This window comes from Podarcis tiliguerta (assembly GCF_965153285.1).
Source record: "Podarcis tiliguerta genome assembly, chromosome: 7".
In the NCBI taxonomy this organism is placed as follows: Eukaryota; Metazoa; Chordata; class Lepidosauria; order Squamata; family Lacertidae; genus Podarcis; species Podarcis tiliguerta.
In genome coordinates, this window is record NC_139540.1 from 1,571,304 (window position 1) to 1,599,222 (window position 27,919).

General features: G+C 48.2%; 1 protein-coding gene across 1 annotated transcript; it reads right to left on the reverse strand.

Moving 5' to 3' along the window:
- Positions 1–3,049: 3,049 nt before the first annotated feature.
- On the reverse strand, positions 3,050–26,793 carry LOC310681358 (putative flap endonuclease 1 homolog). The gene is made up of 12 exons (XM_083449077.1): positions 26,628–26,793; positions 23,251–23,341; positions 19,576–19,678; positions 18,910–18,955; positions 18,654–18,739; positions 18,276–18,409; positions 15,264–15,324; positions 12,666–12,800; positions 11,589–11,740; positions 8,666–8,813; positions 4,550–5,406; positions 3,050–4,259 (listed from the first exon to the last, which is right to left on the reverse strand). Exons 1-11 carry the CDS (start codon positions 26,707–26,709, stop codon positions 5,341–5,343), a joined length of 1,104 nt encoding a protein of 367 aa, XP_083305203.1. The 5' UTR covers positions 26,710–26,793; the 3' UTR covers positions 3,050–4,259; positions 4,550–5,340.
- Between the last annotated feature and the right edge of the window lie 1,126 nt (positions 26,794–27,919).

Genomic DNA, 27,919 nt, shown 5'->3' on the forward strand with positions numbered 1-27,919 from the left:
TGCACCATATTATTTCTCTATCTTCTACACATTTTCTAATACTAATGATGTGAATGTTTATTTAAATCCCGCCATCAAGTCTATAGACTTTCTTTGTTTCTGCAAGTAAAATATAAATGGTTCCCGTTCTTTTTCAAAGTCACTGTTGTCTTTTTCTCTTAGTCTGTCTGTCATTTTTGCCAGTTCTGAATAGTTCATCGACCTCTCCTGCCATTGTTCTTTAGTTGCTATTAAATGCCATGACCTGTCCTTTGCAGCTCAACATGCAAGCATCTCAGACAGAGGATGCAAAGGGTCCATGCAGCATCCCTAGTGGGACACCTGCTTGGAATGCAGAAGATGTCTCTGCACTGCTGGAGAGCTGCCTCTCTCAGCTCCGGCAATGCAGAGGCTGCTGACGGCAGCAGAATCTCACAAGTTGGTCCTGCTGGGAGGAAGCAGCCCCTTCACTCCTGCTGCAAAGATGGAACCAGACTTGGCAGCAGACCTATAGGAAAGAGCCTCAGTAGCCGTGCTTTGCATGCAGAAGGCAGCAGACCCAACCTCCTGGGGGTGAACAACTTGCAGACTCAATGTACAGAATAAGAGAATAAGAGGAACATACTTTTAAAGAAGATTGGAAAAGGTTTGTTGAATATATTGGAAATAATTGTGTACAGCTGAGAACACTGGCAGCATTCATATCAATTCAACAGGGTAAATAATTTTTTATGGATGCAATAGTGGAATACTGAATGGTATAGTTTTTGTAAAATATGCAGGGATTTATGATATGCAAAATGAACCGTGGAAAGAGAAGAAGGGAAGTCATTGATATCTTAAGGGTGTAAAATGAGTATTTTAATTTGTAAAACAGAAAAATTAATAAAAACTAGATTAGATAGATAGATAGATGAGAGAGAGAGAGAAACAACCTCTGGGAGAAATATATATATATATATATATATATATATATATATATATATATATATATATATATTCATGGGCATGCACACTTCCTCAGGCATATAAAGATTGTGCTACTGGATAATTTATATATATAGTTGGTCTCTAAGGTCTTACTTAGATATATTACTCTTGCTATATATATTCTCACCTCGCACCAAAATGATCTTATCATCAGGCAGTTATTCATCATATGTACCAAGTTTGCATTTTTACTTCCACATCTCCAGCAGTTGTCTGCATTTCTGAGGGCAGGGTCAGTGTTAGAAATGATGTTTGCAAGCCTCTCAGAGAGTCTGTTTTGTCCACAGGGAAGGCAAACACCCCTGTATACTGTCCCTAAACAGAGAATTCCCTTAGCTAGCACGACTGATATTTGACAATAGCCTTATCCCTCATAGTTTTATCTGATCCTGTGCGAGTCACCACCTCCACCTCCTGTGGCAGGGAGTTCCACAGGTAAAGGATGTCTTGTTGCAACAATACTTTTGCAACAGCTTAACAAGGATGGTGGGCTCCCAGAGAAAATTGCAGCAAACCACAGAGAGAGGAGCAAGGAGGCATCTTTACAGGGACAAACCAGTATTTCAAATGCTGTCAAACTAGCCTTGCACATTTTTTTAAAAATGCTTCAGGCTTCATGTTTCGGAGCAAGTCAGGGGTGTTTTGTGAAGCTGGTGTTTACTCAAGACAAAGAGCACTTCCTACAGGCAGAATATAAAGAGCCCCCGGGTGATAGAGGAGTCAAATTGCAATTTGAACCTCTCAGGCAGAAAGAACAAAAATATTCTGTTGTTGCACACTGTCACCAAAGCTGTCCATGGAGGCGAAGGTCAATTCTGTGTCCAGGGCAGCAGTCTACCAGCTCCATCTGGTACGCAGGATGAGACCCTCCCTGCCCGCAGACTGTCTCGCCAGAGTGGTGCATGCTCTAGTTATCTCCCGCTTGGACTACTGCAATGTGCTCTATGTGGGGCTACTTTTGAAGGTGACCCGGAAACTACAACTAATCCAGAATGCGGCAGCTAGACTGGGGACTGGGGGCGGCTAAAGAGACCACATAACACTGGTCTTGAAAGACCTACATTGGCTCCCAATACACTTCAGAGCACAATTCAAAGTGTGTGGGGGACTCCCTGGTCCTGAATGGGGTAACTGTGCCCCTGAAGGACCAGGTGCTCAGCCTGGGAGTCATTCTGGACTCACAGCTGTCCATGGAGGCGCAGGTCAACTCTGCCCAGGGCAGCTGTTTACCCTACCTGCCAGCGTACTGTCTCGCCAGAGTGGTGCATGCTCTGGTTAGCTCCTGCTTGGACTACTGCAATGCGCTCTATGTGGGGCTACCTTTGAAGGTGATCCGGAAACTGCAATTAATCCAGAATGTGGCAGCTAGACTGGTGACTGGGAGTGGCCGCCGGGACCACTTAACACCGGTCCTGAGAGATCTGCATTGGCTCTCAGTAGATTTCCGAGCACAGTTCAAAGTGTTGGTGCTGACCTTGAAAGCCCTAAAAGGCCTCGGTCCAGTATATCTGAAGGAGCGTCTCCACCCCATCGTTCTGCCCGGATGCTGAGGTCCAGCGCTGAGGGCCTTCTGGCGGTTCCCTCCCTGCGAGAAGCCAAGTTACAGGGAACCAGGCAGAGGGCCTTCTTGGTGGTGGCACCCACCCTGTGGAACGCCCTCCCACCAGATGTCAAGGAGATAAACAACTACCTGACTTTTAGAAGACATCTGAAGGCAGCCCTGTTTAGGGAAGCTTTTAATGTTTACTAGGCCCCTGTATTTTAGTGTTCTGTTGGAAGCTGCCCAGAGTGGCTGGGGAGACCCAGCCAGATGGGCGGGGTATAAATAAATTTATTGTTGTTGTTGTTGTTGTTGTTGTTGTCGACTAGATGGGGCCCTGTTGGCCTGATCCAGCAGGCTCTTCTCATGTTCAAGTCTACACCTGGCCCTGATGGCAGGTAACACACAAACTCACCTGTAGATGTATCTCAGCCTGGAGGCAATAATATTTCATGGTTCTGGACCCACAGTCTTCCACGGGAGTTAATGCTGCACCCTTTAATTCCCAAGAGGAATTAGCAAAATACCACCGGGTTTCAATTTGGGTAGAACAGAGATTTGTTTATTGTAAAACGCCGGAATGGTGGCGCAGAGAGTAACAGCTGTGCGGGACAAGCAGGTAACAGGAGGGAAACTGGTTTGCAAAAAAATCCAGTTTGTGTCAGGACTTTGCAGTTGAAGGACATTGCTAGGTCCTTCAAATTGCTCCCAGCACTTGCCTGTGACGCATATGTATGTATAGTGGCAGATTGAGGCTGACTTTTTGAAGGAAAACCACCCTGGAAGCAAAGTAAAAAAATAAGGAAATGTAAATTTAGAAAATAGGAGATAAAGGGCAGGCGACGCAGAGTCCACTGGCTTGTGGTTCTGGTATTGCAGGGGGCTTAGACTAGATGAGCCTTAGGGGTCCCTTCCACATCTACAATTCTGTGCCCTCGGTCCAAGCTGCTTCCTCGGGGATGGGGAACATTACCTTTATCTGGGACCCTTCGAGCTGGAGGGCACAGCCTTGCCACCCTCATCGGGCTCAGAGGAGGAGCCCTTGCCAATCGTTCTTGGCTGCCTGCGTAAGGCTAGGCCTCCGCTGCCCTAGCCAGGACATTTCAGGCAGCAGAGCTGTTATGGTTCTGGACTGTCCGGAGTTAACACTCCAGGAGCGTTCTTATCAACTGGGCGCACTGCCCACATAATCCGTGCTTCGTTACCAAGGTCGTGTAGTTTTTCTTAAGAGGCAGAGAGCTGCAAACATGCAGCTAGATTCTGCAGGTTTTCTTTTCTGTTTTGAGTGCTACTAAATAAAGAGTTTTGGATTAGAAGCACTGGCGTCCAGCTGCGTTATTGAGGACACCACGTCGACACGGACAAGACATTTGCTGCTGCATGGGAACTCTGCTATTATCCGGTGGCGCTGTGGGTTAAACCACAGAGCCAAGGACTTGCCGATCAGAAGGTTGGCGGTTCAAATTCCTGCGACGGGGTGTGCTCCCGTTGCTCGGTCCCACCTCCTGCCAACCTAGCAGTTTGAAAGCATGTCAAAGTGCAAGTAGATAAATAGGTACTGCTCCAGCGGGAAGGTAAACGGCGTTTCCATGCGCTGCTCTGGTTCGTCAGAAGCAGCTTAGTCATGCTGGCCACATGACCCGGAAGCTGTACGCGGACAAACGCCGGCTCCCTCGGCCAGTAAAGCGAGATGAGCGCCACAATCCCAGAGTTGGTCATGACTGGACCTAATGGTCAGGGATCCCTTTACCTTTACCTTTAAATAAAGAGTTTTGGATTTGTTTTTTTTATGATAATATTTTTTTAAGATTTTCATAGAAAGAAGAAAGGAAAAAAATAAAAATACAAAAAAAAATACAAATCAATTAAAAACAGTTCAATCTTTCATAACATATCTTGCATTTGCTTGTTTCTTGGACCTCCCCACACCTCCCCTCTTTGTATTCCAATTCAATTTATATATTCAGCAAATCCTTTCCCTCTTTACCTTTATCTTAATCTTAATCTTGATCTTAATATATTTTAGCTTTAACTTTCCACCTATTAACCTTCCAAAGAGTTTTGGATTTGAAGCACTGGTGTCGTGTTGTGTTACTGAGGACACCACATCAACACGGACAAGCCATTTGCTGCTGCGTGGGAACTCTGCTATTATCCGCCAACTGGAGAGAGTGGAAGCGTGTGGGTGCCATTGGAAGTTTGTCGGAGCACCAATAAATCAAATTTATTGGGGGCCGTTTCAGCAGATTCAGTGGGTCAGAAGATATACGACCCAACAAACTTTCACAAGAGCCCGCTGGAGCTGTCCAGGGTCCTGTTCTTGCCCGTCCTCCGCCTTTGACCCAACAGACTGCATGCCTCAAACAGCCACAGAACTGGACAGCAGCCAGAATTCAGAATGACACCTCTGTCTGCAGCGACTACTTGAATTGGCTTATTTCTGTAATATGAGAAAGAGGCCGAGGCAAGGAATCTTCCTGCGGGCTTATAAGAAGCGGAGAGGGCACCACGGACCAGGCAGGCTGCAATGGGGACACAGAAGCAATGAAGAAAACTTGAAAATGCCAATGGCAGGAGTTTGGTACGAAAGACAGCAAGGTCAGGGAAAGGGAAATCTCAAAGGGCAGACAGCCACCTGCTCAGGGGAGAGGATAGAAGGAGTCCAGTTTCCTGAAGATCACTGTGATCTGAGAATTTAGGGGCATATGAATGTTGTTAAATGAATGAATGAAATGTTGAGGGTGCCAGCAAGCCTGAACACCCAGGTAACACCTTCCAAAGACTTCCTGGAGTGCGGCCCTTGCAAGCCAGTGAAAAAGGGAGCTATTTGCTCAAGTCTCCACTGCCGTTCCTGGCTGTTCCTGGGTCTTCATCTTCTTCCTGCCGGGTTTCGGTATCTGCGGAGAAGAACAGCCAAGTCAGAATGAGGGGCACAACTCAGCCATGAGGCATTTTCGACAGGAACTCACAGGACAAAGCATGCCATAATTACTTCCGTTGATGCCCAGGACACCTTGGAGCAGACTCCCAAACTTCTTAGGGTCAACCCCCACCCCCCTGGTGTATGCTAGTCTGCAAATTGCATTAAGAATAGGGGTTTGCACAATCCACTAAGGAAGATAACAACACAGCGAAACACAGTATGTTTCCAGGCACAATTCAAAGTGTTGGTGCTGACCTTGAAAGCCCTAGATGGCCTCAAAGGCCCAGTATACCTGAAGGAGCATCTCCACCCTCATTGTTCTGCCTGGACACAGAGGTCCAGCTCCGAGGGCCTTCTGGCGGTTCCCTCACTGCGAGAAGCCAAGTTACAGGGAACCAGGCAGAGGGCCTACTTGGTCGTGGTGCCTGCCCTGTGGAACGCCCTCCCACCAGATGTCAAAGAGATAAACAACTACCTGACATTCAGACGACATCTCAAGGCAGCCCTGTTCAGGGAAGTTTTTAATGTGTGACATTTTAATGTATTTTTAATCTTTGTTGGAAGCCGCCCAGAGTACAAATAAAAAATTATTATTTTATTTATTATTTTAAAGAGCTCCAATTAATTCCCCTTTTTTTTCAAAATCCAATTAAAGCGAGCGGGTTTGCTTATTTCAACAAAATGGACGGGCTTGATCCAGGGATACCAACTTGATATTCAAGCCTGATAGTCATGACCTCCAGAAGAAGAAGAAGAAGAAGAAGAGTTTGGATTTGATATCCCGCCTTTCACTCCCTTTAAGGAGTCTCAAAGCGGCTCACATTCTCCTTTCCCTTCCTCCCCCACAACAAACACTCTGTGAGGTGAGTGGGGCTGAGAGACTTCAGAGAAGTGTGACTGGCCCAAGGTCACCCAGCAGCTGCATGTGGAGGAGCAGGGAAGCGAACCCGGTTCCCCAGATTACGAACCACCGCTCTTAACCACTACACCACACTGGCTCTCTGTTCTCTGAGCCCCCTTGCCCCCTCAGCGCCCCCCCCCCAGTAATCCCACCACCTTCTATGGGGCCCCAACCCTCCACTTTGGGAAGTGGTGCTCCTGAACTAACCCCTTTCCCCAGACTTCCTTACAGAGAAGATGCTCCACTCCTGGCCGTCAACCAACTTGGTGTCCTCCAGAGGTCTTGCGCTACAACTCCCATGCTGGCTGGGGCTGGTGGGAGTTGTAGTCCGAAACCTCTGGAAGGCGCAAGGATGGGGAAGGCCGCTCCGCAATATCCCCCCCCCCCTCTGCAATATCCCTTTCAGAGCTGACCAGAGCCTCACCCAGCTCTCTAAAAATACATACTGCAGAGACACAGAACAGCGTCGCAATGATCGTTTGGTGGTTGGTTGGTTGTTGTTTTTGACTGAGTTTATATACCGGCCTATACCCGGAGGTCTCAGGGCAGTTCACAGAAAAGATCACAACATATATATTCGGAATAAAAACAACAACGAAATAACACGTGTCCCCCCCGAAAAGAACCACATTTTAAAAGGGTATAGGATGTGAAACAGATCAACCAAAGGCCTGGTTAAAAAGGAACGTTTTTGCCTGGTGCCTAAAAGTGTATAATGAAGGCACCAGGCAAACTTCCCTGGGGAGAACATTACACAGACAGGGAGCCACTGCAGAGAAGGCCCTGCTTCGTGTTGCCACCCTCTTGACCTCTCAAGGAGGAGGCACATGAAGGAGGGCCCCAGAAGATGATCTCAGGGTCCGGGTAGGTTCATATGGAAAGAGGCGGTCCTTGAGGTATTGCAGTCCTGAGCCGTTCAAGGCTTTATAGGTCAACTGATTGAAATTGACTTTATTGTCACTTGTACATCTTGTATACAGTGAGATTACATGATCACCCCCCACTCAGCTCTCTTAGTCTTAATTCACCTTGTTTACTGACGCGCACACACCAAACCCGAAAGTCAGTTGCCCTGTTGTTCTCTTTTCATTCAGCAGCCTAGCAGCCCACGGATAGAAGCTGTTCTTTACCCTGTTGGTGCGACTAATCCTGCTTCTATGTCTTCTCCCCGAGGGCAGGAGATCAAGAAAGTGCCGGCCAGGGTGTGAATCATCCCTGAGAATTTTCCTCACTCTCCTGAGGCAACGTTCTTCCACTATTTCATCCAGCAGATTCACGGGACAGCCCATAATATATTGTGCTGTATTCACCACCCTCTGTAGGCACTTCCTATCAGTTGATGTCAAACCAGCGTCCCACACCGTGATGCAGTAGGAAAGGACACTTTCTGTTGTGGACCGGTAGAAGGAGATCATCAAATGTTGATTGACATCGTTCTTCCGCAAAACCAGCACTTTGAATTGGGCTCAGAAACGAATTAGTAGCCAGTGCAGTTGGACCAGGTTCGGTGTAAGATGCTCAAACCGTCTTTCTCCAGTGAGCTACCTGGCCGCTGAATTCTGCACCAGCTGAAGTTTCCGAACCGTCTTCAGAGGCAGCCCTACGTAGAACGCATTGCAGTAATCTAACCTTGAGGTCACCAGAGCATAGACAACAGTAGTTAGGCTATCCCTGTCTGGATAGGGGTGTAGCTGGGTCACCAGCCGAAGCTGATGGAAGGCACTCCGGGCCACCGAGGCCACCTGAGCCTCAAGCGACAGCAAAGAACCCAGGAGTACAGTGGTACCTCTGGTTGCGAACGGGATCTGTTCCAGAGGCCCGTTCGCAACCTGAAAAGAACACAACCCGCTTGGTCGTAATTAACCACTTCTGCGCATGCGTGTGACATCATTTTGCGCATCTGCACATGCGCGAGGGGTGAAGCCCAGAAGCAACCCGTTATGTTACTTCTGGGTCGCTGCGGGACGCAACCTGAAAACGTGCAACCTGAAGCAAACGTAACATGAGGTATGACTGTACCCCCAAGCTACGACCCTGCTCCTTCAGAGGAAGAGTAACCCCACCAAGACCTCACAACCATTTTGTTCCTCCTTCCAACCAATTATGCCCCCCTGCCTGCCACTGAGTGCTGAGCTGACTCTTTTAGTGAGTTCACCACCAAAAAAGACCCAGAGCCGATTCAGAGCACCCGTTTGGGGGAAGAATTTAGGCTATTTTGCTCCATCACAGCACTGACAGTGACCCCTCTGGCCATCCCTTCGCCTCACCCATCCCCCCCTCCCTCTTTTGGCCTTGCAAAGGTCCAGGGGCAACTCCTCCCTCTCCTCCTCACCTTGCGCGGCCGCTTCTTGACCTGGAAGAACTCCACCATCGTCTGCTGCTTCTTGCTGCCCTTCATCACGGGGCCAGGTGACTGGGGCTGGGCTGTCTTCAGGCAGGCGGCCCGCCACTTCTTCAGTCGGCTGTGAACCAGGCACTCGCTGTGAAGCAGGCGCTCAGGTCAAAGAGTATCACAGAATTGAACCCGATGGGTTTTTTCTTTCTAATTATTATTATTATTATTATTATTATTATTATTTGTTTTCACAGATAATACAGATATACCAAAGCCAACACCATTTCCTCCCCATACATTTACATTTATATTTCCTCAATCCATCACATTCTTTTCTCCTTCCTCCCACTTCCCCCCACCCCCACTCGATTTTCTCCACATTATACAATTTACAATCAGCTTTGCATTCTACAACCTTCTCAAATCATCTATACATTCTTATTATCTTTCCTTACTAATTTTTCTTCCATCCAGTACTTCGCATTTTAATCTAGGCATGTTAGCGCATCTTTTTTGAGCAATATTTTGCCATATATTCATCAAAACATTTCCACTCCGTTTTTAATTTTTGATTCGACTGATTTCTTATTATAGCAGTTAATTTTGCCAAAATTAAATATTCATTTAGTTTACAAATCCGTTCCTCCTTTGTGGGTATAGTTTGTGACTTCCCCCTAGCAACAATCACTATTCTAGCAGCTGTACTTGCATATAGAAAAATTCTTTTTTAACCCCGTGGTATCTCATCATCTATCAATCCAAGAAGATATGTCTCTGGTTTCTTTGTTATTGATATTTTCAACATCTTCTTTAGTTCTTCGTGTACTACTGTCCAAAATTTCTTAATTTCCTCACACCTCCACCACATATGTATTGTTGTTCCTATTTCTCCACCCAATGGGCTTTTTAGTCCAACCCCCTGAAATGCGGGAATCTCAGCTAAAGCATCCATGACCAGTGGCCATCCCACCTCTGCTTAGAAACCTCCAAGGAAGGAGAGACCACCGCCTTCTGAGAAAGAAAGGCGGCAGATTCAAGGGAAATAGAGGGGAAGGCTAGGAAAAGTGGCCAAAGAAGAGACTGGCCTTTTTCGCAGATCGGGGCATGTGCAAAAGCAGAAAGCTGTGCTGGCTGATGGGAGTTGCAGTCCAGAAACATATGGTCCCTTCGCTCCTTCCTTTGCTACGCCAAGACCACAAAACACCGGTCCTGAAGGACCAGGTGCGCAGCCTGGGAGTCATTCTGGACTCACAGCTGTCCATGGAGACACAGGTCAATTCTGTGTCCAGGGCAGCTGTTCACCAGCTCCATCTGGTACGCAGGATGAGACCCTCCCTGCCAGCGTACTGTCTCGCCAGAGTAGTGCATGCTCTGGTTATCTCCCGCTTGGACTACTGCAATGCGCTCTACGTGGGGCTACCTTTGAAGGTGACCCGGAAACTACAACTAATCCAGAAAGTGGCAGCTAGACTGGTGACTGGGAGCGGCCGCCAAGACCACATAACACCAGTCTTGAAAGACCTACATTGGCTCGCAGCACGTTTCCGAGCACAATTCAAAATGTTGGTGCTGACCTTTAAAGCCCTAAACGGCCTCGGTCCAGTAGACCTGAAGGAGCGTCTCCACCCCCATCGTTCAGCCTGGACACTGAGGTCCAGCACCGAGGGCCTTCTGGCGGTTCCCTCACTGTGTGAAGCCCAGTTACAGGGAACCAGGCAGAGGGCCTTCTCGGTGGTGGCACCTGCCCTGCGGAACGCCCTCCCATCAGATGCCAAAGAGAAAAATAACTACCTGACTTTTAGAAGACATCTGAAGGGAAGCTTTTAATGCTTAATAGGTTATTGTATTTTAGTGTTTTGTTGGAAGCCACTCAGAGTGGCCCTGATGGGCGGGGTATAAATAAATTATTATTATTATCATTATTATTATTAGCCAAACAAGCACCTTGCAAGAGCAGCCACACTCGCGCCTTGTGAGGTGAGGTGAGAATACCCTCCGGAGAACATCATCGAGAATATTCCCTGCTAGGAAATTCTCCGGAGAACATTCTCCACAAACTGTAAATTCTAATGTAAGAACCAGTTTTACAACCCACATTTTAAAAAATCTAGTAAATAATAAGTCAAGCTGTGATATTGCCAGTGTAAGGAATGAATAATGATTTTTTTAAAAAATCCAGTTACATTACTGGGCATTGTGTCATTCACCATTGGCAGTTCTGAAATGTGAGCTACAGGGGGAGAAAATCAAAGAATGTGAATTCACTGCCTAGCCCCATTGAATAAAAGTATCTGCACCGTCTTTGGTTGCCATCTGAACAAGTTTACCCACGAATAAACATGTATATTAACTAATTATATCATTTTCAATGCATTAAAATGCTATCATTTTCAATGCGCTAAAATGAATACAGTGGTGCCCCGCAAGACGAATGCCTCGCAAGACGGAAAACCCGCTAGGTGAAAGGGCTTTCCGTTTTTCAATGCGCTTCGCAGGACGAATTTCCCTATGGGCTTGCTTCGCAAGACGAAAATGTCTTGCGATTCTTGCGATTTTTTTTCGCTCCCCACCCCCTTTTTTTAAGGCACTAAACTGCTAATAGCCTTTTAGCAGCTAATCCGCTAATCCCTTAAGCCTTTAATAGCCGCTAATAGCCTTTTAGCAGCTAATCCGCTAATCCCTTAAGCCTTTAATAGCCTTTAATAGCCGCTAAACCACTAATAGCGCTAATCCGCTAATCCGCTAATGGGCTTGCTTCGCAAGACGAAAAAACCGCTAGACGAAGAGACTCGCGGAATGAATTAATTTTGTCTTGCGAGTCACCACTGTATTCTGTTTTAAATGAAAATTCTCTAATATTCTCATTAATCGCAAATATTCTCCAATAGATCATGCTCGGGAATTTCACACCACTACTCACGCCATGTGCTTCTCATGTGCCAGGAACTGCAGCAGCCCCTCCTCGTCTGGCTCCCGCCACTCTAGCACCACTTGGTTCGGCTCGGCCACCTCCGGGTGCAGGAAGAGCCGCCGGGTCTCCTCCAAGGGCCAGTTTTCAGGCAACGGGTGCTTCTGCAAAGAGGAGGATTTTCAGCATTAACCTGTAAGAAAGAAAGTTACCTGCCCTTCGCCCATCAACCCTGAGCTGCAACCTGCAGCAGATACACACATGGGGAGGCAAATTCAGGCCCAGGGGACGGATCCGGCCCAATCGCCTTCTCAATCTGGCCCGTGGATGGTTCGGGAATCAGCGTGCTTTTACATTGGTAGAATGTGCACTTTTATTATTAATAATAATAATTTATTTATTTGTACCCCGCCCATCTGGCTGGGTTTCCCCAGCCACTCTGGGCTGCTTCCAACAAAGATTAAAAATACATTAGAATGTGACACATTAAAAACTTCCCTGAACAGAGCTGCCTTCAGATGTCTTCTAAAATGCATCTCTGGGTTATTTGAGGGGCCTGCCTGGTGTTTTTACATGAGTACAAAGTGTGCTTTATTCAAAATGCATGTCTGGGTTATTTGTGGGGTATATTCGTTCATTTCCCCCCCAAAAATATATTCTGGCCCCCCACAAGGTCTGAGGGACAGTGGACCAGCCCCCTGCTGAAAAGGTTTGCTGAACCTGAGCTACAGGAACTATCTTAAGAACATAAAGAAGAGTGCGCAGGATCAGGCCAGCGGCCCATCTAGCTGACTTTGAGCTTTCAGAGGCGCCCAGTGCAACGCTAAGTTTTGACACCCCTACAGCACTGGTGTTGCTCCCCTGCCATGTGGCGCCCAGTGCAGGCGCACCGGTTGCGCCACCCTAACACTGCCTCTGCATCTGGTACAGTACCCTGCCTTGGAGAAACTTGCAAGGAGGATCCGTGCGTAAGATCAGCCCTCCCCCCTCCTGTGGTTCCCAGCAACGGAGATTCAGAAGCATGGCTGCCTCTGGAAATTATTATTATTATTATTATTATTATTATTATTATTATTATTATTATTATACCTGAGCGCTGCAGACAGAGCGCAAGACCTGCTCAATGCTCCCGTGTTGCCGCAGCAGCGGCAAGGCCTTCTTGGGGCCCAGACCCCGGATCTTTTCGCAGTAATCACAGCCCAGCAGGATGCAGAGGTCCACAAACTGCATTCAGGAAAGGCGCAGGGATGGGGAGAGGAGAGGAGAGAGGAAGACACCAGCGTCACACAACACAGCAGGATAATAATAATAATAATTTATAATTTTTACCCCGCCCATCTGGCTGGGTTTCCCCAGCCATTCTGGGCGGCTTTCAATAAAACACTAAAATACAATAACCTATTAAACATTAAAAGCTTCCCTAAACAGGGCTGCCTTCAGATGTCTTCTAAAAGTCTGCTAGTTGTTTATCTCTTTGACATCTGGTGGGAGGCCGTTCCACAGGGCGGGTGCCACCACCGAGAAGGCCCTCTGCCTGGTTCCCTGTAACTTGGCTTCTCCCAGTGAGGGAACCGCCAGAAGGCCCTCAGCGCTGGACCTCAGCATCCGGGCAGAACGATGGGGGTGGAGACACTCCTTCAGGTATACTGAACCGAGGCCATTTTGGGCTTTCAAGGTCAGCACCAACACTTTGAATTGTGCTCAGAAACGTACTGGGAGCCAGTTTACGTCTTTCAAGACCGGTGTTATATGGTGTCGGCAGCCGCTCCCAGTCACCAATCTAGCTGCCGCATTCTGGATTAATTGCAGTTTCCGGGTCACCTTCAAAGGTGCTCCCAGTTCTGCTCCTGGTTCTGCTTCTGAACAGCTGCTCCCAGTTCTGCTTCTGCAGAACCAGCCTCTCCTCACAGTGGCGGAGGAAGCCTATCAGGCATCTAGGACAGCGTGCCCATAGGGGCGGGGAGCATGGCACCCATGGGGACGGGGCACACGGCGCCCAGAGGGAGGGATTGGAGGCACCCATAGGAGCGTCACTGTTGGTTTCTGTTTGTTGCCGCTGTGCAGTGCTTTGGAGTCACAAGACTCTGTTTACATTCCAGAGCTTCCAGGCTATTGGAAGTCTCACGGAAGACAGGAGACGGATGTTGCTATTACAGTGGTGCCTCGCAAGACGAAAAGAATCCGTTCCGCGAGTCTTTTCGTCTTGCGGTTTTTTCGTCTTGTGAAGCAAGCCCATTGACGGATTAGCGCTATTAGCGCTATTGACATTTTAAGGGCTAAAAACGGCTTTTTAAGGCTTAAGGGATTAGCGGTTTTGCTGCTAAAATGCTTTTAGCAGCTTAGCGCTTCAGAAAAAGGGGTTTTGGAGCGAAAAAACCCCCAAAAATTTCCGTCATTTTTCGTCTTGCGAAGCAAGCCCATAGGGAAATTCGTCTTGCGAAGCGCCTCTGCAGACGGAAAACCCTTTCGTCTTGCGGGTTTTTCGTCTTGCGAGGCATTCGTCTTGCGAGGCATTCGTCTTGCGAGGCATTCGTCTTGCGGGGCACCACTGTACTGGTTTCCTGTTCCTTTGTTTTTAGAGTTGCTCTCTGCTCTCACAGAGAGAGGATATATTTCTTTTCTGTCTGCGTAGCTTAGTAATAAAACTCTTAGCATGTAGCTCATATTTCTCATTCCTTCCCTGTGCTGGATACTCTGCGTAATGGGGGAACGAGCCTGATCAGAGGCTCAGGTTGTTAATCATGTCAGAGGACTCAACTGGAGGAGTCGCTCGGTCGAACGCAAGTCCGACAGACACAGGGCGTGTGGCACCCATAGGGATGGAGGGGCACACTGCCCATAGGGATGGGGCGGGGTGTGCCGTGGGGCCTCAGGCACCTACATTTGGGGGGGCAGGCAGTGGATGGACAGTGTAAGGCCTCCAGGCTGTGATGGCCTGGGACTCGGACTCGGAACCAGAGGAGACTCAGTCTGCACTGGATCCTTTGCCTCAGGCTTCATCTGAACCAAGTGTGGGGCCTGATCCTGAAGAGTCCCAGTCTGCACAGGTTCCCCTGCAACAAACACCAGCTGGGCCAAGTCAGGGGCCTGAGCCTGCCCTGGCTCCAGATGTGGGGATGACCTCGATGCCTTCAGCTGGGCTATCACTTACAGCTGCTCCGCTACCCGTTGGGTAAGGGGAGGCTGAGGCGGCTTCTGGGTCTAGTAACCCACCAACGTCTCCCGAGCTGCAGAGACTCAGGTCTGAGAGGAGAGACCTGAGTACTCGCAGGAGGAGTGCTCGCCTTTGGGCAAAACAGGGAGGTGAGTCGCCGGGGGATCAGGACCAGCCGCTACCCCAACAAAGATAAAAGGCTGTCGGACCCCTCCCCAGGTTGCGGGAGCTACATTGCTGTGTGCCAGATCCTGCCTGTGATCCTGTACCTGTCCTTGCCTGGTTTCCTGCCTCATGCCCTGCCTTGACCCTGTCGGACTGACTCCTAGCGGAACCTTCGGATTCTGAACCGGTCCTGGACCGCATTTCACGGGTTACCCCCAGGGCCAGCACACAGGTGCCCAAGACGCGTGGCTCGGGTACGCTGCAGGCCCCATGGCGAGTGCCGCCCGCCATTTTGTCACCCCCCTGAGTGGGGACACCAGGGGCGTGCCGCACCTCCCGCCCCCCTTGCTATGCCCCTCTCTCCTCACCTGCTCTTGCGTCAAGTCCAGCTTTTGCAGAACCACCGGCAAGGAGATCTCTTCCAGGTCTCTAGAGGAGATAAAAAAACCGCATAGAATCCATTACATCTCCAGGGAACAAAGTTGACCCGATTTCTCACTGCACAACGGCCGGCCACAGATTCCTGCATTGTGACGCCAGCACTGAAGGGGGCTGGACTATGGAAGGAAGAGGAATTCTACCAGGGAAGAATGGCAAATCTAGAGGATGGACTCTGCCAAAATGGCAAAACTAACTGGGAAGCTCAGAAGCCAAGAAGACAATAACTTTGGAAAAAGAATGGGGAAAGTCCATAATTTATATACAAGACCATTGCAAGCAGATTAAAACATTGGCAGGATTTTAATCACACCATAAGTAACGGAAACTACGGGCAATTTAGAAAGAAAAATATCTAGATAACTATTGACGTGCAGTTGTAATTATTTTTACGAGGACGCATGGAAGGGATAGGGGGAAGTCAGGAGATGCAGAGTAATCTCAGGACTTGGATTTTGAATTGATGTTTGTCGTATGTTTATATTATTATTTTTTAAAAAATTATTATATAAAAAAGAAGGGGGTTGGATTAGATGACCCTGTTAGAATTCCTGCTCCGTGATTGCAGTCATGAGATTGTTGTCTTTCACATGACGGTGTATGTTTTGACTCCACAGACTGGGAAGTGACGGAAACAGGATGTTTGTGTTACTGTGTTCCGTGAAGTGGGACTATTGTCCTTTGTTCTTTTTCTCTTTGCTGTCTGATGCTAGAGAGAGAGGGAGCCATGCTGCAGTGCTCTGTGTGTGTTTATATGTAAATAAAGTAGATTAGCCAAAATGCTAAGTTGCTGAGGTCTGTTACGCATGATGTGCAAACTCTGCGGATACTTAAGTGTGCCGGTGTCTGTTGGCATCGGTCGCTGTGATGTTCAGGCAGAAGAAAGCTTTCGAAGCTCCCGAACAATCGACCAGGAGGGAGAGAACATGCCAGTGGGGCATGTGTCTCTGCTAGGGTCCTACTCGAGTGTAGGCTGAACTCCTGACAGACCCTTGGTGTCCCTACAATTTCATGATTCTATGACCCCGTGTCCCATTCAATGGCACCATCCACCACAGCAGCCCTGTATCGGGAAGTTTGTATTGTTCAATGTTTTATTATGTCCCTATGTATTGGAAGCTGGGGCAACCCAGCCAGATGGGTGGGGTATAAATATTATTATTATTATTATTATTATTATTATTATTATTATTATTATTATTATCATTGGCTACTCATTACACACACCACATGAAAAGGTGTCATTCCTAGAAAGCACCAGCTTATCCCCATTTTGGGTCTTGGAACAGACTCACCAACTTTTTAACATGCCAGGAGAGCAAGAAATATATGTAATGATTTCAGAAAATGGTTTCAGAAAATCACTAAAGGTTTTACCGACTTCTGCTATTGTAGTTCTTGCTGGTTTACGCAAGTAAGAGTTTGTGGCTTCATCACTGGTAGATTTGTCAGCCACCTTGGGAAGGAGCAACAGGAAGCCAAACTCAGATTGTTGAGAAACCAGGAGAGGAAATAGCTATTGTGACAGGGTCAGAGAAGGCGGAAAGGATGGTTTTGTTTCAAAATCTGCCACCATTACAGGATACAGAAAAGTCTCTCTCATAAGGCTAGCACCTCACGGGATATCCAACAAAGCTGAATTCAAGATGGATAAAAGAATTCCTTTGTGCCGCGCACAGTTAAACTGTGGAACTCACTGCCACAAGAAGGAGCAATGAGCGCCGGGTGGAATGGCTTTTATAAGAGCTCTGGACAGATTCATGGAGGGCAAGACTATCAGGGGCTCCTAGCCAGGATGGCTTTGCTCTGCCTCCAAAATCGGAGGCAGTGATGCTTCGGAATACCAATTGCTGAAAAACAAAGGAGGGGAGAATGGCTTTTTTGCTCAAATCCTGGTTGCGGGTTTCCCATAACGGGCGTCTGGTGGGCAGTGGTGTAAAGGTCAGGTGGTACCCCGGGCAGAAAATTTATTGTCACCCCCCCCCCCATTGAATTTTACTTGGGACGTGGGTGGCGCTGTGGGTTAAACTGTTAAACCACAGAGCCTAGGACTTGCAAGTGCAAGTAGATCAATAGGTACCGCTCCGGCGGGAAGGTAAACGGCGTTTCCGTGCGCTGCTCTGGTTTGCCAGAAGCGGCTTAGTCATGCTGGCCACATGACCCGGAAGCCGTACGCCGGCTTCCTTGGCCAATAAAGAGAGATGAGCACCGCAACCCCAGAGTCGGCCACGACTGGACCTAATGGTCAGGGGTCCCTTTACCTTTACCTTTATGGTTTGACTTTATTTCATCTTTTTGGTGGGAACCAGAGTTTTTGTGGAGGACAGCAGGAAGCCTGCGCGCACCAAAGCCATAGCATCTCTCGCAGACGTTGAGTGCCAAACAGCATTTTGTCACTCCCCCACCCGCCTTGCGCCCCCCCTGCTGGTGCGAGATAATGCCCCTGTGAGAACAGGATAGTGCATAAAAACAAAACATAAAAACACTTTTGCAAACAAGGACCCCAGGAAGACTGATGATGGCAGATGGGGAAGCGAAGGTAGAATTATGTGCAGACAGCATTATAAAAAGGGAGAAACTCCTCTATATTCTTGCGTACTGTTTCCCATCTGTAATCATGATTGTTCAGAATTAAAGGGAAGTTCATGTTCATGTTTCCCATGAATTTGCATTTCAGAAAGCTTGTAGGAACACAGACACAATTTTATTTTCTAATATTAATGACTAGTAAACCAGTGTTACAAGCTTTAAAAAAGAGAGAGAGATAGAACAGGATACTTCCACAATGAGTTTCAGGCCTCGATTTTGCTTGGAAGGGACACACTCTGCTCCCCGGAAACCCCTCCCAGCGGCTCTCTGCCTCCGACCTGTGGTAGCTGGGAAGGCACTCTGCACATGCCCAGAGTCTTTACTGCTTCCATTCACGTCCAGGACACGCTCACCCGTTCTTGGTGTTCAGGTGCCGCAGGAGACGCGAGCTTCTGAAGGGCAGCGCATCCATGTCCTCCGTGGCCGTGCACCAGGCGCGCCCGGACTTCACCAGAGCTGCGCAGGTCGCTTCTGCCTCAGCTGGCGCCTAAGAGGGAGAGGAAAGGGAGGGGAGAGGGGGTTAGGCTGGATGACCCTTAAGGGTCCCTTTCAACTCTACAGTTCTGTGATTCTATGGGGGGGGAGAGAGAGAGAGGTTCCCTCACATATAAGTATATAAATATGCTGCATTGGATGTAAATATGTGAACACGGAAGCATAGAATTGTAGGGTTGGAAGGGACCCCAGGCGGTCATCTATCCCAACCCCGAGACGCAGGAGACATTGTGTACCTGCACACAGGGAACCCCCAAGTAACCCAGCAGCCTCTCGGAGTCTCTTCTCGGCAGCCGTTGCGGAGGCTCGTCCGCGGCAGGATCTGAAAGACGCAGGAAGAATAATAATAAATAAAATTTTATTTATATCCTGCCCTCCCCAGCCGAAGCCAGGCTCAGAGGGTCTGGGAGGGGCTCTCCCTGCCGTAGCCCCAACTGCCCACCAGTAAAAGGGGCAGTGACCCCCAACTAGGGGAGTCTGAGACAGTCTTACCTGCAGCTTTCCTCTTGGCTCCAGAGACTGCGGCGCGTTTCGCCAACTGCAAGGGGAGCGGAGACAGAAAGAAGAATTACGCAGAACTGCTTCTCCCTTTCCTGGATGGGGGGAGAATGAAAGAGCGTCTCCACCCCCATCATTCAGCCCAGACACTGAGGTCCAGTGCCAAGGGCCTTCTGGCAGTTCCCTCGCTGCGAGAAGCCAAGTTACAGGGAACCAGGCTTCTTGGTGGTGGCACCCGCCCTGTGGAATGCCCTCCCACCAGATGTTAAGGCAATAAACAACTATTTTACTTTTAAAAGACACCTGTAGGCAGCCCTGTTTAGGGAAGTTTTTAATGTCTGACACTGTATTGTTTTTGCTGTTTGGTTGGAAGCCGCACAGAGTAGCTGGGGAAGCCCAGCCAGATGGGCAGGGTATAAATAATAAATTATGATGATGATGATGTGCAGTTTCAGAGTAACAGCAGCCTGAAATGTGGCAAAGTCAGGCCGCAATAGGAAAATGGGGTGAATGGGGGGGGGGGAGACTTCTAATTCTCTCCATGGTCAATGTGGTCCCTGTCTTTGCGGGTGAGACTCTCCCCCTGCACTTCTGGCCAGGCCTGGGGGTCAGTGTTTGGGTTTCGCCCTCCCAGCCCACCCGGGGTCCCCTCTTACGAACCACTCTCTCCTTGAGGTCTGGGGGTTTCCCATCAAAGACGAAGACGGGCTTCACGCCGTTTTCCAAGAGATGCATCGTCCGGTAAAAGAGCCCCCGCAGGGGACTGGAACAGAAGACGAGACAGTGTGAGAGCAGGGAGCAGGGGGCAAGGCAAAGCAAAGCAGCCCCACGGAACGGGGCAGGGATGCAAAGGAGACAAGGGTGAGCAGGGAGACCTGGGCAGAACTCAAACTCAAGCCCTGCCAGTGCGGATGTGCATCACCATCATGGGGGAATGGACCGAGAGGAAGTGGGGGGATCATGGAATTGGAAGGGACCCGGGGGTCATCTAGTCTGACCCCCTGCAATGCAGGGATCTCAGCTGAAGCATCCATGACAGATGGCCATCCAAGTTCTGCTTAAAAACTTCCAAGAGAGGAGAGTCCATCACCTTCTCAGGATGTCCGTTCCACTGGCAAACAGCTCTTACTATCAGAAAGTTCTTCCTGATGTTGAATCTCCTTCTTGTGACTTGAAGCCATGGGTTCGAGTCCTACCCTCCGGAGCAGCAGAAAGCAAGCTTGCTCCCTCTTCCCTGTGACAGTCCTTCAGATAACTATCCTAGCACCTCTCAGTCTCCTCCTCTCCAAGCTAAACATACCTGGCTCCTTCAACCACTCTTCATAAGGCTTCATTTCCAGAACCTTTATCATATTGGTTGCTCTGCACACCTTCCAACTTGTTAATAATAATATTATTAAACTAATGTACCCAGGACTAGACAGAGGACTTCAGGTGGGATGTACACTAGACATCTGCTGATATAGCCTAGAAGGTAAAAGGTAAGGGATGCGGGTGGCGCTGTGGTCTAAACCACTGAGCCTTTTGGGCTTGCCAATTGGAAGGTTGGCGGTTCGAATCCCTACAATGGGCTGAGCTCCCGTTGCTTGGTTCCTGCTCCTGCCAACCCAGCAGTTCAGAAGCACGCCAGTGCAAGTAGATAAATAGGTACCGCTCTGGCGGGAAGGTAAACGGCGTTTCCGTGCGCTGCTCTGGTTCACCAAAAGCGGCTTAGTCCTGCTGGCCACATGACCCGGAAGCTGTACACCGGCTCCCTCGGCCAATAAAGCGAGATGAGCGCCGCAACCCCAGAGTCGGCTACGACTGGACCTAATGGTCAGGGGTCCCTTTACCTTTACTATCCTATCTCTTCTCAGTCTCCTCTGTTGCAGGCTAAACATATTCAACTCCTTCAACCGTTCCTCATAAGGTTTGGTTTCCAGACCCTTGATCATTTTGGCTGCCCTCCTCTGCACACCTTCCAGCTTGTCCACATCCTTCTTAAATTGTGGTGCCCAGAACTGGACACAGTATTCCAGTTGTGGTCTAACCAAGGCAGAAGAGAGCGTGACTATTGCTTCTCTTGATCTGGACGCTAGACTTTTGTCAATGCAGCCTAGAATAGCATTAGCCGCTTTTGCTGCCGCATCACACAAACCACCAAGACCCTTAGATTGTCTAAGAGCTATAGATCTCACACTGGCAAACTGGGCGCATCAGTGTGGCAACGAGCCGGAACAGTAATTGCCCAGGAAACAGCCCGCTGAAAGCAAAAGTGAGAGGGCACAAAAACTTGAAATACCTGAAAGACTCGCTGAGATCATCTGGGGAAATTCTACCTTTGACACCACACCCTTCAAAATATCACAGGGCGGTGACCTGAACATTTTTCACTATTGTCCCTGTACCATAGCTGTCAGCTTTTCCCTTTTCTTGCGAGGAATCCTATTTGAAATAAGGGAATTCCCCTTAAAAAAAGGGAAACGTTGACAGCTATGCGCCTGTACTGAGGCCATCAGGCTTTTCCTAACCCAGAAGATGTGCTTTGACAACCCGAATCTCTGTTTTTATACACTTTGAAACCAACTGTTTTACTAGTTCCACGCTGTATTGTTGTTTTAATGATATTTATATATTTATTTACGAAAACCGCTTGATTGCAAAACACCTCAAAGTAGTTTACAGAAAGAATATAAAACATTAAAGCCATCTATGGGGGGGGGAGCAGCAATAAGTTAAGACTATGGAAAAGTTAAAATACAGCAATACGCTAAAAGCAGATTAAGACTCACACCGGCTTTCTAAACATCTGGGAAGACTTGTATAAACAAAAATATTTTTAGCTGGTGTGGAAAAGAGTGCAGTGACGGCACCTTCCTGATATCATAGAATCATAGAATCCTAGAGTTGGAAGAGACCACAAGGGCCATCGAGTCCAACCCCCTGCCAAGCAGGAAACACCATCAGAGCACTCCTGACATATGGTTGTCAAGCCTCTGCTTAAAGACCTCCAAAGAAGGAGACTCCACCACACTCCTTGGCAGCAAATTCCACTGTCGAACAGCTCTTACTGTCAGGAAGTTCTTCCTAATGTTTAGGTGGAATCTTCTTTCTTGTAGTTTGGATGCATTGCTCCGTGTCCGCTTCTCTGGAGCAGCAGAAAACAACCTTTCTCCCTCCTCTAGGTGACATCCTTTTATATATTTGAATATGGCTATCATATCACCCCTTAACCTCCTCTTCTCCAGGCTAAACATGCCCAGCTCCCTTAGCCGTTCCTCATAAGGCATCGTTTCCAGGCCTTTGACCATTTTGGTTGCCCTCCTCTGGACACGTTCCAGTTTGTCAGTGTCCTTCTTGAACTGTGGTGCCCAGAACTGGACACAGTACTCCAGGTGAGGTCTGACCAGAGCAGAATACAGTGGCCTATATCAATAGGCGGGGAGTTCCAAAGTGCTACTACACTAAAAGAGAGAGTTCTTACAAATGAAGAATGACTATTATGGGCCAACTGCAGCAGTGCCAGTTCTGCAGTTGAGTGTGTGTACATGTATTCCAAAGCAACTACTCCACAGATCAGCAAACTTTTTCAGCAGGGGCCGGTCCACTGTCCCTCAGACCTTGTGGGGGGCCGGACTATATTTTTTTTGGGGGGGGGGGGAATGAACGAATTCCTATGCCCCACAAATAACCCAGAGATGCATTTTAAATAAAAGGACACATTCTACTTATGTAAAAGCATGCTGATTCCCGGACCATCCGTGGGCCGGATTTAGAAGGCGATTGGGCCGGATCCGGCCCCCGGGCCTTAGTTTGCCTACCCATGAACGACGCTATTCTTAAAAAGAATTTAAAGACTTAAATTTAAGAATTTAAGACTAAAAAGAGAAAGTTTAACACTGGTGGTCAACAAAAGAGATTTAAAGACTCTCTCAAGGCAAATCTAAAAAAATGTACAGTAGTATAAACACCAACAATTGGGAAACACTGGCTTGCGAGCGCTCCAGTTGGAGAACAGCCTTTACCAAAGGTGTCATGGGCTTTGAAGAGACTCGAACTCAGGATGCAAGGGAGAAATGTGCTAAGAAGAAGGCACGCTTGGCAAATCCACACCGTGATCAGCTCCTGCCCGGAAACCAATGTCCCCACTGTGGAAGGACGTGGGAATCCAGAATTGGCCTCCAATCACTTACGGACTCAGTGCTAAAACCGTGTTTATGGAAGACAATCTTACTCGGCTACGAGGGATCACAAAAGTAGAAGACATGACTTCAACAGTTTATTAGTATTAAGTGGCTTACAAATGCTTTTAAATCAACAAACATTCTTTTTTAAAACTTGCTTGCAACTTCTCACCTGATATTTTGCCCATGGCGGTTGAAGATCTTTGGCATAGCCGTGCGGAACTGGTAAAAAGCGACGGAGACATCCATTGCCACCACACGTCCTGAGCCAAGCAGGAGAGAAAAGAACTTCATCATTATTCTATGTATTTGCTTGTTCTGTTTCTATCCCACATTTTTTTCCTAAGGAACTCAAGGTGGCGTATGCATGGTTCTGCCGCTCTTTGTTTCATTCCTATGACAACAATGGCCCTGTGAGGTAGGGTTAGGCTGAGAGGAAGGAAAGGCAAAAGAGAATAGTTCTGGTTGCCTCACCTCAAAAAGGAGATTGCAGAAAAGATTCAGAAAAGGAGAACCAAAATGATGGACTGGAGAGACTCCCTTTTGAAGAAAGGCTGAAGCATTTGGGACATCTTAGTTTAGAAAAAGGAGAGTTTAGCAAGGTGACAGCATAGAAGTTTATAAAAATTAGGAATGGAATGGGGAAAGTGGGCAGACAAAGCTTTTCAAGCAGAATATAAATTTTAGGAAATAAAATAAAATAGGAATACTTGTTCCAGGAGACAGTCTTAGGACAAGCAGAGCTGCTTGGGGGCAGGAAAGCCACGGGGAACCCCCATGTACCCCACTCTGAGCCCCACAGTGGTGGGATGTAATAAAAAGAATGTAAACAGGATTTAACCTCCTTCCGCGGGGCATATGAGACAGAGCTATTCCGCCTGGCCTTTAATTTGAATTCAGCCTGATCTTTTATTCCCCTTCCTTCCCTCCCTCTCCCCTTTTTATGAAGATTCCCCGCTCTGGGATCCCACAGCTATTCTCCCCTGGTCTCCTCACTGGCCCAAATAGGACTAACTTAGCCAGCTAGCCATGTGGATCATCTAATGTTTATTGGATGGATTTCCCCACTAAATAGATTTTGGAATTCTGAATTTATTGTTATTCACATTTTACACTGTATTTTATGCTGTTTTTTGTTGCATCAATTAAGTGTTTCAGATTTGTTGTTAGCTGCCCTGAGCCCGGTTTTCTGAACCGGGAAGGGAGGTGTATAATTTTTTTAATTATTATTTATTTATTAAATAATACCTTCCCATGAGTCATAAATTCTGGCTCCAGACTCCCAGACAGACCCACTTCTCCCTTCAAACACCATGCAACCCCTACATGAGGCTTCTGCGCCCCACACGGCCAAGCCAGAGCACAGGGGAGTGAGGGGCTATGAATCGGCTGGCGGGAAAGGCACTCTGCACATGCTCAGATTCAGCCCTGTTGTAGGAGCTATGAATCGGCTGGAGGAAAAGACACTCTGCACAGGCTCAGACTCGGTCATAAGAACCGAAGAAGAGTCTGCCGGATCAGGCCAGTGGCCCATTTAGTCCAGATCCTGACCTCACAGCGGCCAACCAGATGCCTCAGCCAGCAAGCAGGATTTCAGCATATGAGCACTTCCTCCCCTTGCAGTTTCTGGGATTCAGAAGCATTTACGGTCTCCAGGCAGAGCCTGAATTTGTCCAACCCTCTTCTAAACCCATCCAAGTTCCTGCGGCAGCGAGTTCCCTAGTTCAACTCCAGCTCCCACAGTTGCACAGGAGATGCTGTTCCCTTTTTTTAATATAATTTTTATTAGTTTTTTAACATACCATTTCCAACAATAATTAAACATACTTTCACATTTTATTCAGTTTTTTTGACTTCCGTCAGTCCTGTCTGAAAATTTCCCAATCTAATCTCTTAGTATGCATTTCTTATTTCCCCTGTCACATTTCAAACTTATAACCAATAGCTCTCTCTTTTTCTACTTTGTAACACTTCGTATATTTCTCCTTACACAAAATTGGACAAAATGACAGGAAGCATTCGAAACCTGCGGGACCAGAGATTTTCAAAAGATTGGAAGAAGTATATGAATTATTTGAAGAGCAACTGTAATCAACAAATTACATTAGAAGTTTTGTAAGGAGATGCTGTTCCCGCCCTGGCAAAGCTTTAACTTGCACCAGAGACCTAAAGGTCATCATCCAGCTCAACCGGCTGCAATGCCCTTGATCCTCTGGGACAGGCATCCCCAAACTCAGCCCTCCAGCTGTTTTGGGACTACAACTCCCATCATCCCTAGCTAACAGGACCAGTGGTCAGGGATGATGGGAATTGTAGTTCCAAAACAGATGGAACACCCAGTTTGGAGGCAGAGGAACCAGAGACCAAATTGCAAACATGCGCTGGATTATGGAGAAAGCTAGAGAGTTCCAGAAAGACATCTACTTCTGCTTCATTGACTATGCAAAAGCCTTTGACTGTGTCGACCACAGCAAACTATGGCAAGTTCTTAAAGAAATGGGAGTGCCTGATCACCTCATCTGTCTCCTGAGAAATCTCTATGTGGGACAAGAAGCTGCAGTTAGAACTGGATATGGAACAAAAATTGTGGCCACTGGTCCCATCACCTCCTGGCAAACAGAAGGGGAAGAAATGGAGGCAGTGAGAGATTCTTGGGCTCCATGATCACTGGAGATGGTGACAGCAGCCACGAAATTAAAAGATGCCTGCTTCTTGGGAGAAAAGCAATGACAAACCTGGACAGCATCTTAAAAAGTAGAGACATCACCTTGCCAACAAAGGTCCGTATAGTAAAAGCTATGGTTTTCCCAATAGTGATGTAGGGAAGTGAGAGCTGGACCATAAAGAAGGCTGATCGCCAAAGAATTGATGCTTTTGAATTCTGGTGCTGGAGGAGACTCTGGAGAGTCCCATGGATGCAAGAAGATCCAACCTCTCCATTCTGAAGGAAATCAGCCCTGAGTGCTCACTGGAAGGACAGATCCTGAAGCTGAGGCTCCAAGACTTTGGCCACCTCATGAGAAGAGAAGACTCCCTGGAAAAGACCCTGATGTTGGGAAAGATGGAGGGCACAAGGAGAAGGGGACGACAGAGGACGAGATGGTGGGACAGTGTTCTCGAACCTACCAGCGTGAGTTTGACCAAACTGGGGGAGGCAGCGGAAGACAGAAGTGCCTGGCACGCTCTGGTCCAGGGGGTCACAAAGAGGCGGACACGACTAAACAACTAAACAACAACAAGGACTACAAGAGGTTTTGTAAGGAGATGCTGTTCCTGCCCTGGCAAAGCTTTAACTTGCACCAGAGACCCAAAGGTCATCATCCAGCCCAACCGGCCGAGATGCCTGCAATCCTCTGGGACAGGCACCCCCAAACTCAGCCCTCCAGCTGTTTGGGGACTACAACTCCCATCATCCCTAGCTAACAAGACCAGTGGTCAGGGATGATGGGAATTGTAGTTCCAAAACAGGTTGCGCACCGAGTTTGGGGATGCCTGCAGTCTGGGAGATGCAGGATGGGCGCAAAAGGCGGCGGCGGCGGCAGCGCTCACCCCGGTAGTCTTCCAGCTGGACGGAGCTCACGGCGTCCGGCGCCTGCTCCCGGATCAGCTCGGCCAGCCTGGAGATCCCCATGGCCGGATCCCTGCGCAACCCTCCGGCTCTGGGCGCTGCTGCTGCTGCCGCCGCCGCCGCCGCCGCCGCCCTTCCTTCCCCGGAGCGGACGGGGAGGAGGAGCCCGGCCAGCTGGAAGCGGGAGCGAGCCCGGGCCGGAAAGGGGCGCGCCCAGCTGCTTGCCTTCCAGAGCCAGCAAGAGTGCCTCTGAGCACGTGCAGAGAGCCCCGTTCTTGCAGCCGCGCGGTGCTTTCCAGTTGAAACTCTCCAAACCATTCTTTACGCAGTGCTTTCCTAAAAAAAATGTTTAGGGGTATACTTTTCGTTTTGACTCAAGAAAATCACCGTTTTATCGTTCAAATCGGGGGAAATTAATGCATTCAATGGACAAAAGTACAAAGATTCACCAAATGTTTACGGATGGGGAGCCGCCCAGAGTGGCTGGGGAAACTCAGCCAGATGGGCGGGGTAATTATATTATTATTATTAATTATTATTATTATTATTATTAGGGTCTGCGTTCCCCCAGAAAAAAAGCACTGTTCTTATGCTTTGTTTTTTACTGTGTACTCCACCAAGAGCGGCACAGTTAACTAAATTTCTGCATCCGAAGGCCATAGGGGGTTGACGGTATAAAAGCACCAATATGCATACCGCACGAACAAATGAAAATTATAACTGTGCTCGTAGCCAGATCACCCCCAGCTTAAATATTAATATGTTTTTGCAGCAGGTCCCTTTTTGTTCCGTGTTAAAGAGGCAGGTGACCCAGGCAAAGGTCCCTGCCCCGAGGAACGCACAATCGCCAGCTTTTTCTCCGTATTTTGGGGTGAGGAAGGGGAGTTATTATTCGCCAGCTGCTCGTGTTAATGTTCGTTCTATCTTTGGTAATTCAGGATCGCACTTCCTTACGGCAGGCAGTGAGCCGGTGCAGTTTTTTGAGCAGTGCAATCTGGGGCAGGTCTACTCAGAAGTAAGTGCCGCTGACTTCCTCGGGAATCCCTCCCAGGTAAAGCGTGCAAACTGGACTGCAGCTTTCCCCTCTCTCCTAACACTAAAATTTATTATATTATTATTATTAACACTAGAATACCCAAGGAAGACAAGCGCATCTTCCTGATTGGGCGCCCTAAGTTTCTTGTCGCAACAACGCTCCCTTTCCTCTAGGGCTGGGTGCTACTGCGCGTGCTCAGTCCCGACCGCGCCTGCCCAGTAGCGACCGTTGAAGCCG

Bases quoted from the DNA above. Each gene is read 5' to 3' on its own strand.
- LOC310681358 (XM_083449077.1), bottom strand. From the start codon at position 26,709: ATGGGGATCTCCAGGCTGGCCGAGCTGATCCGGGAGCAGGCGCCGGAC. The intron at 19,679-23,250 runs GTGAGAAGTTGC...CTTCTGTTCCAG, and splicing joins CGCCATGGGCAAAATATCAG to TCCCCTGCGGGGGCTCTTTT. The intron at 15,325-18,275 runs GTGAGCGTGTCC...TATCTCCTCTAG, and splicing joins CACCTGAACACCAAGAACGG to AGACCTGGAAGAGATCTCCT.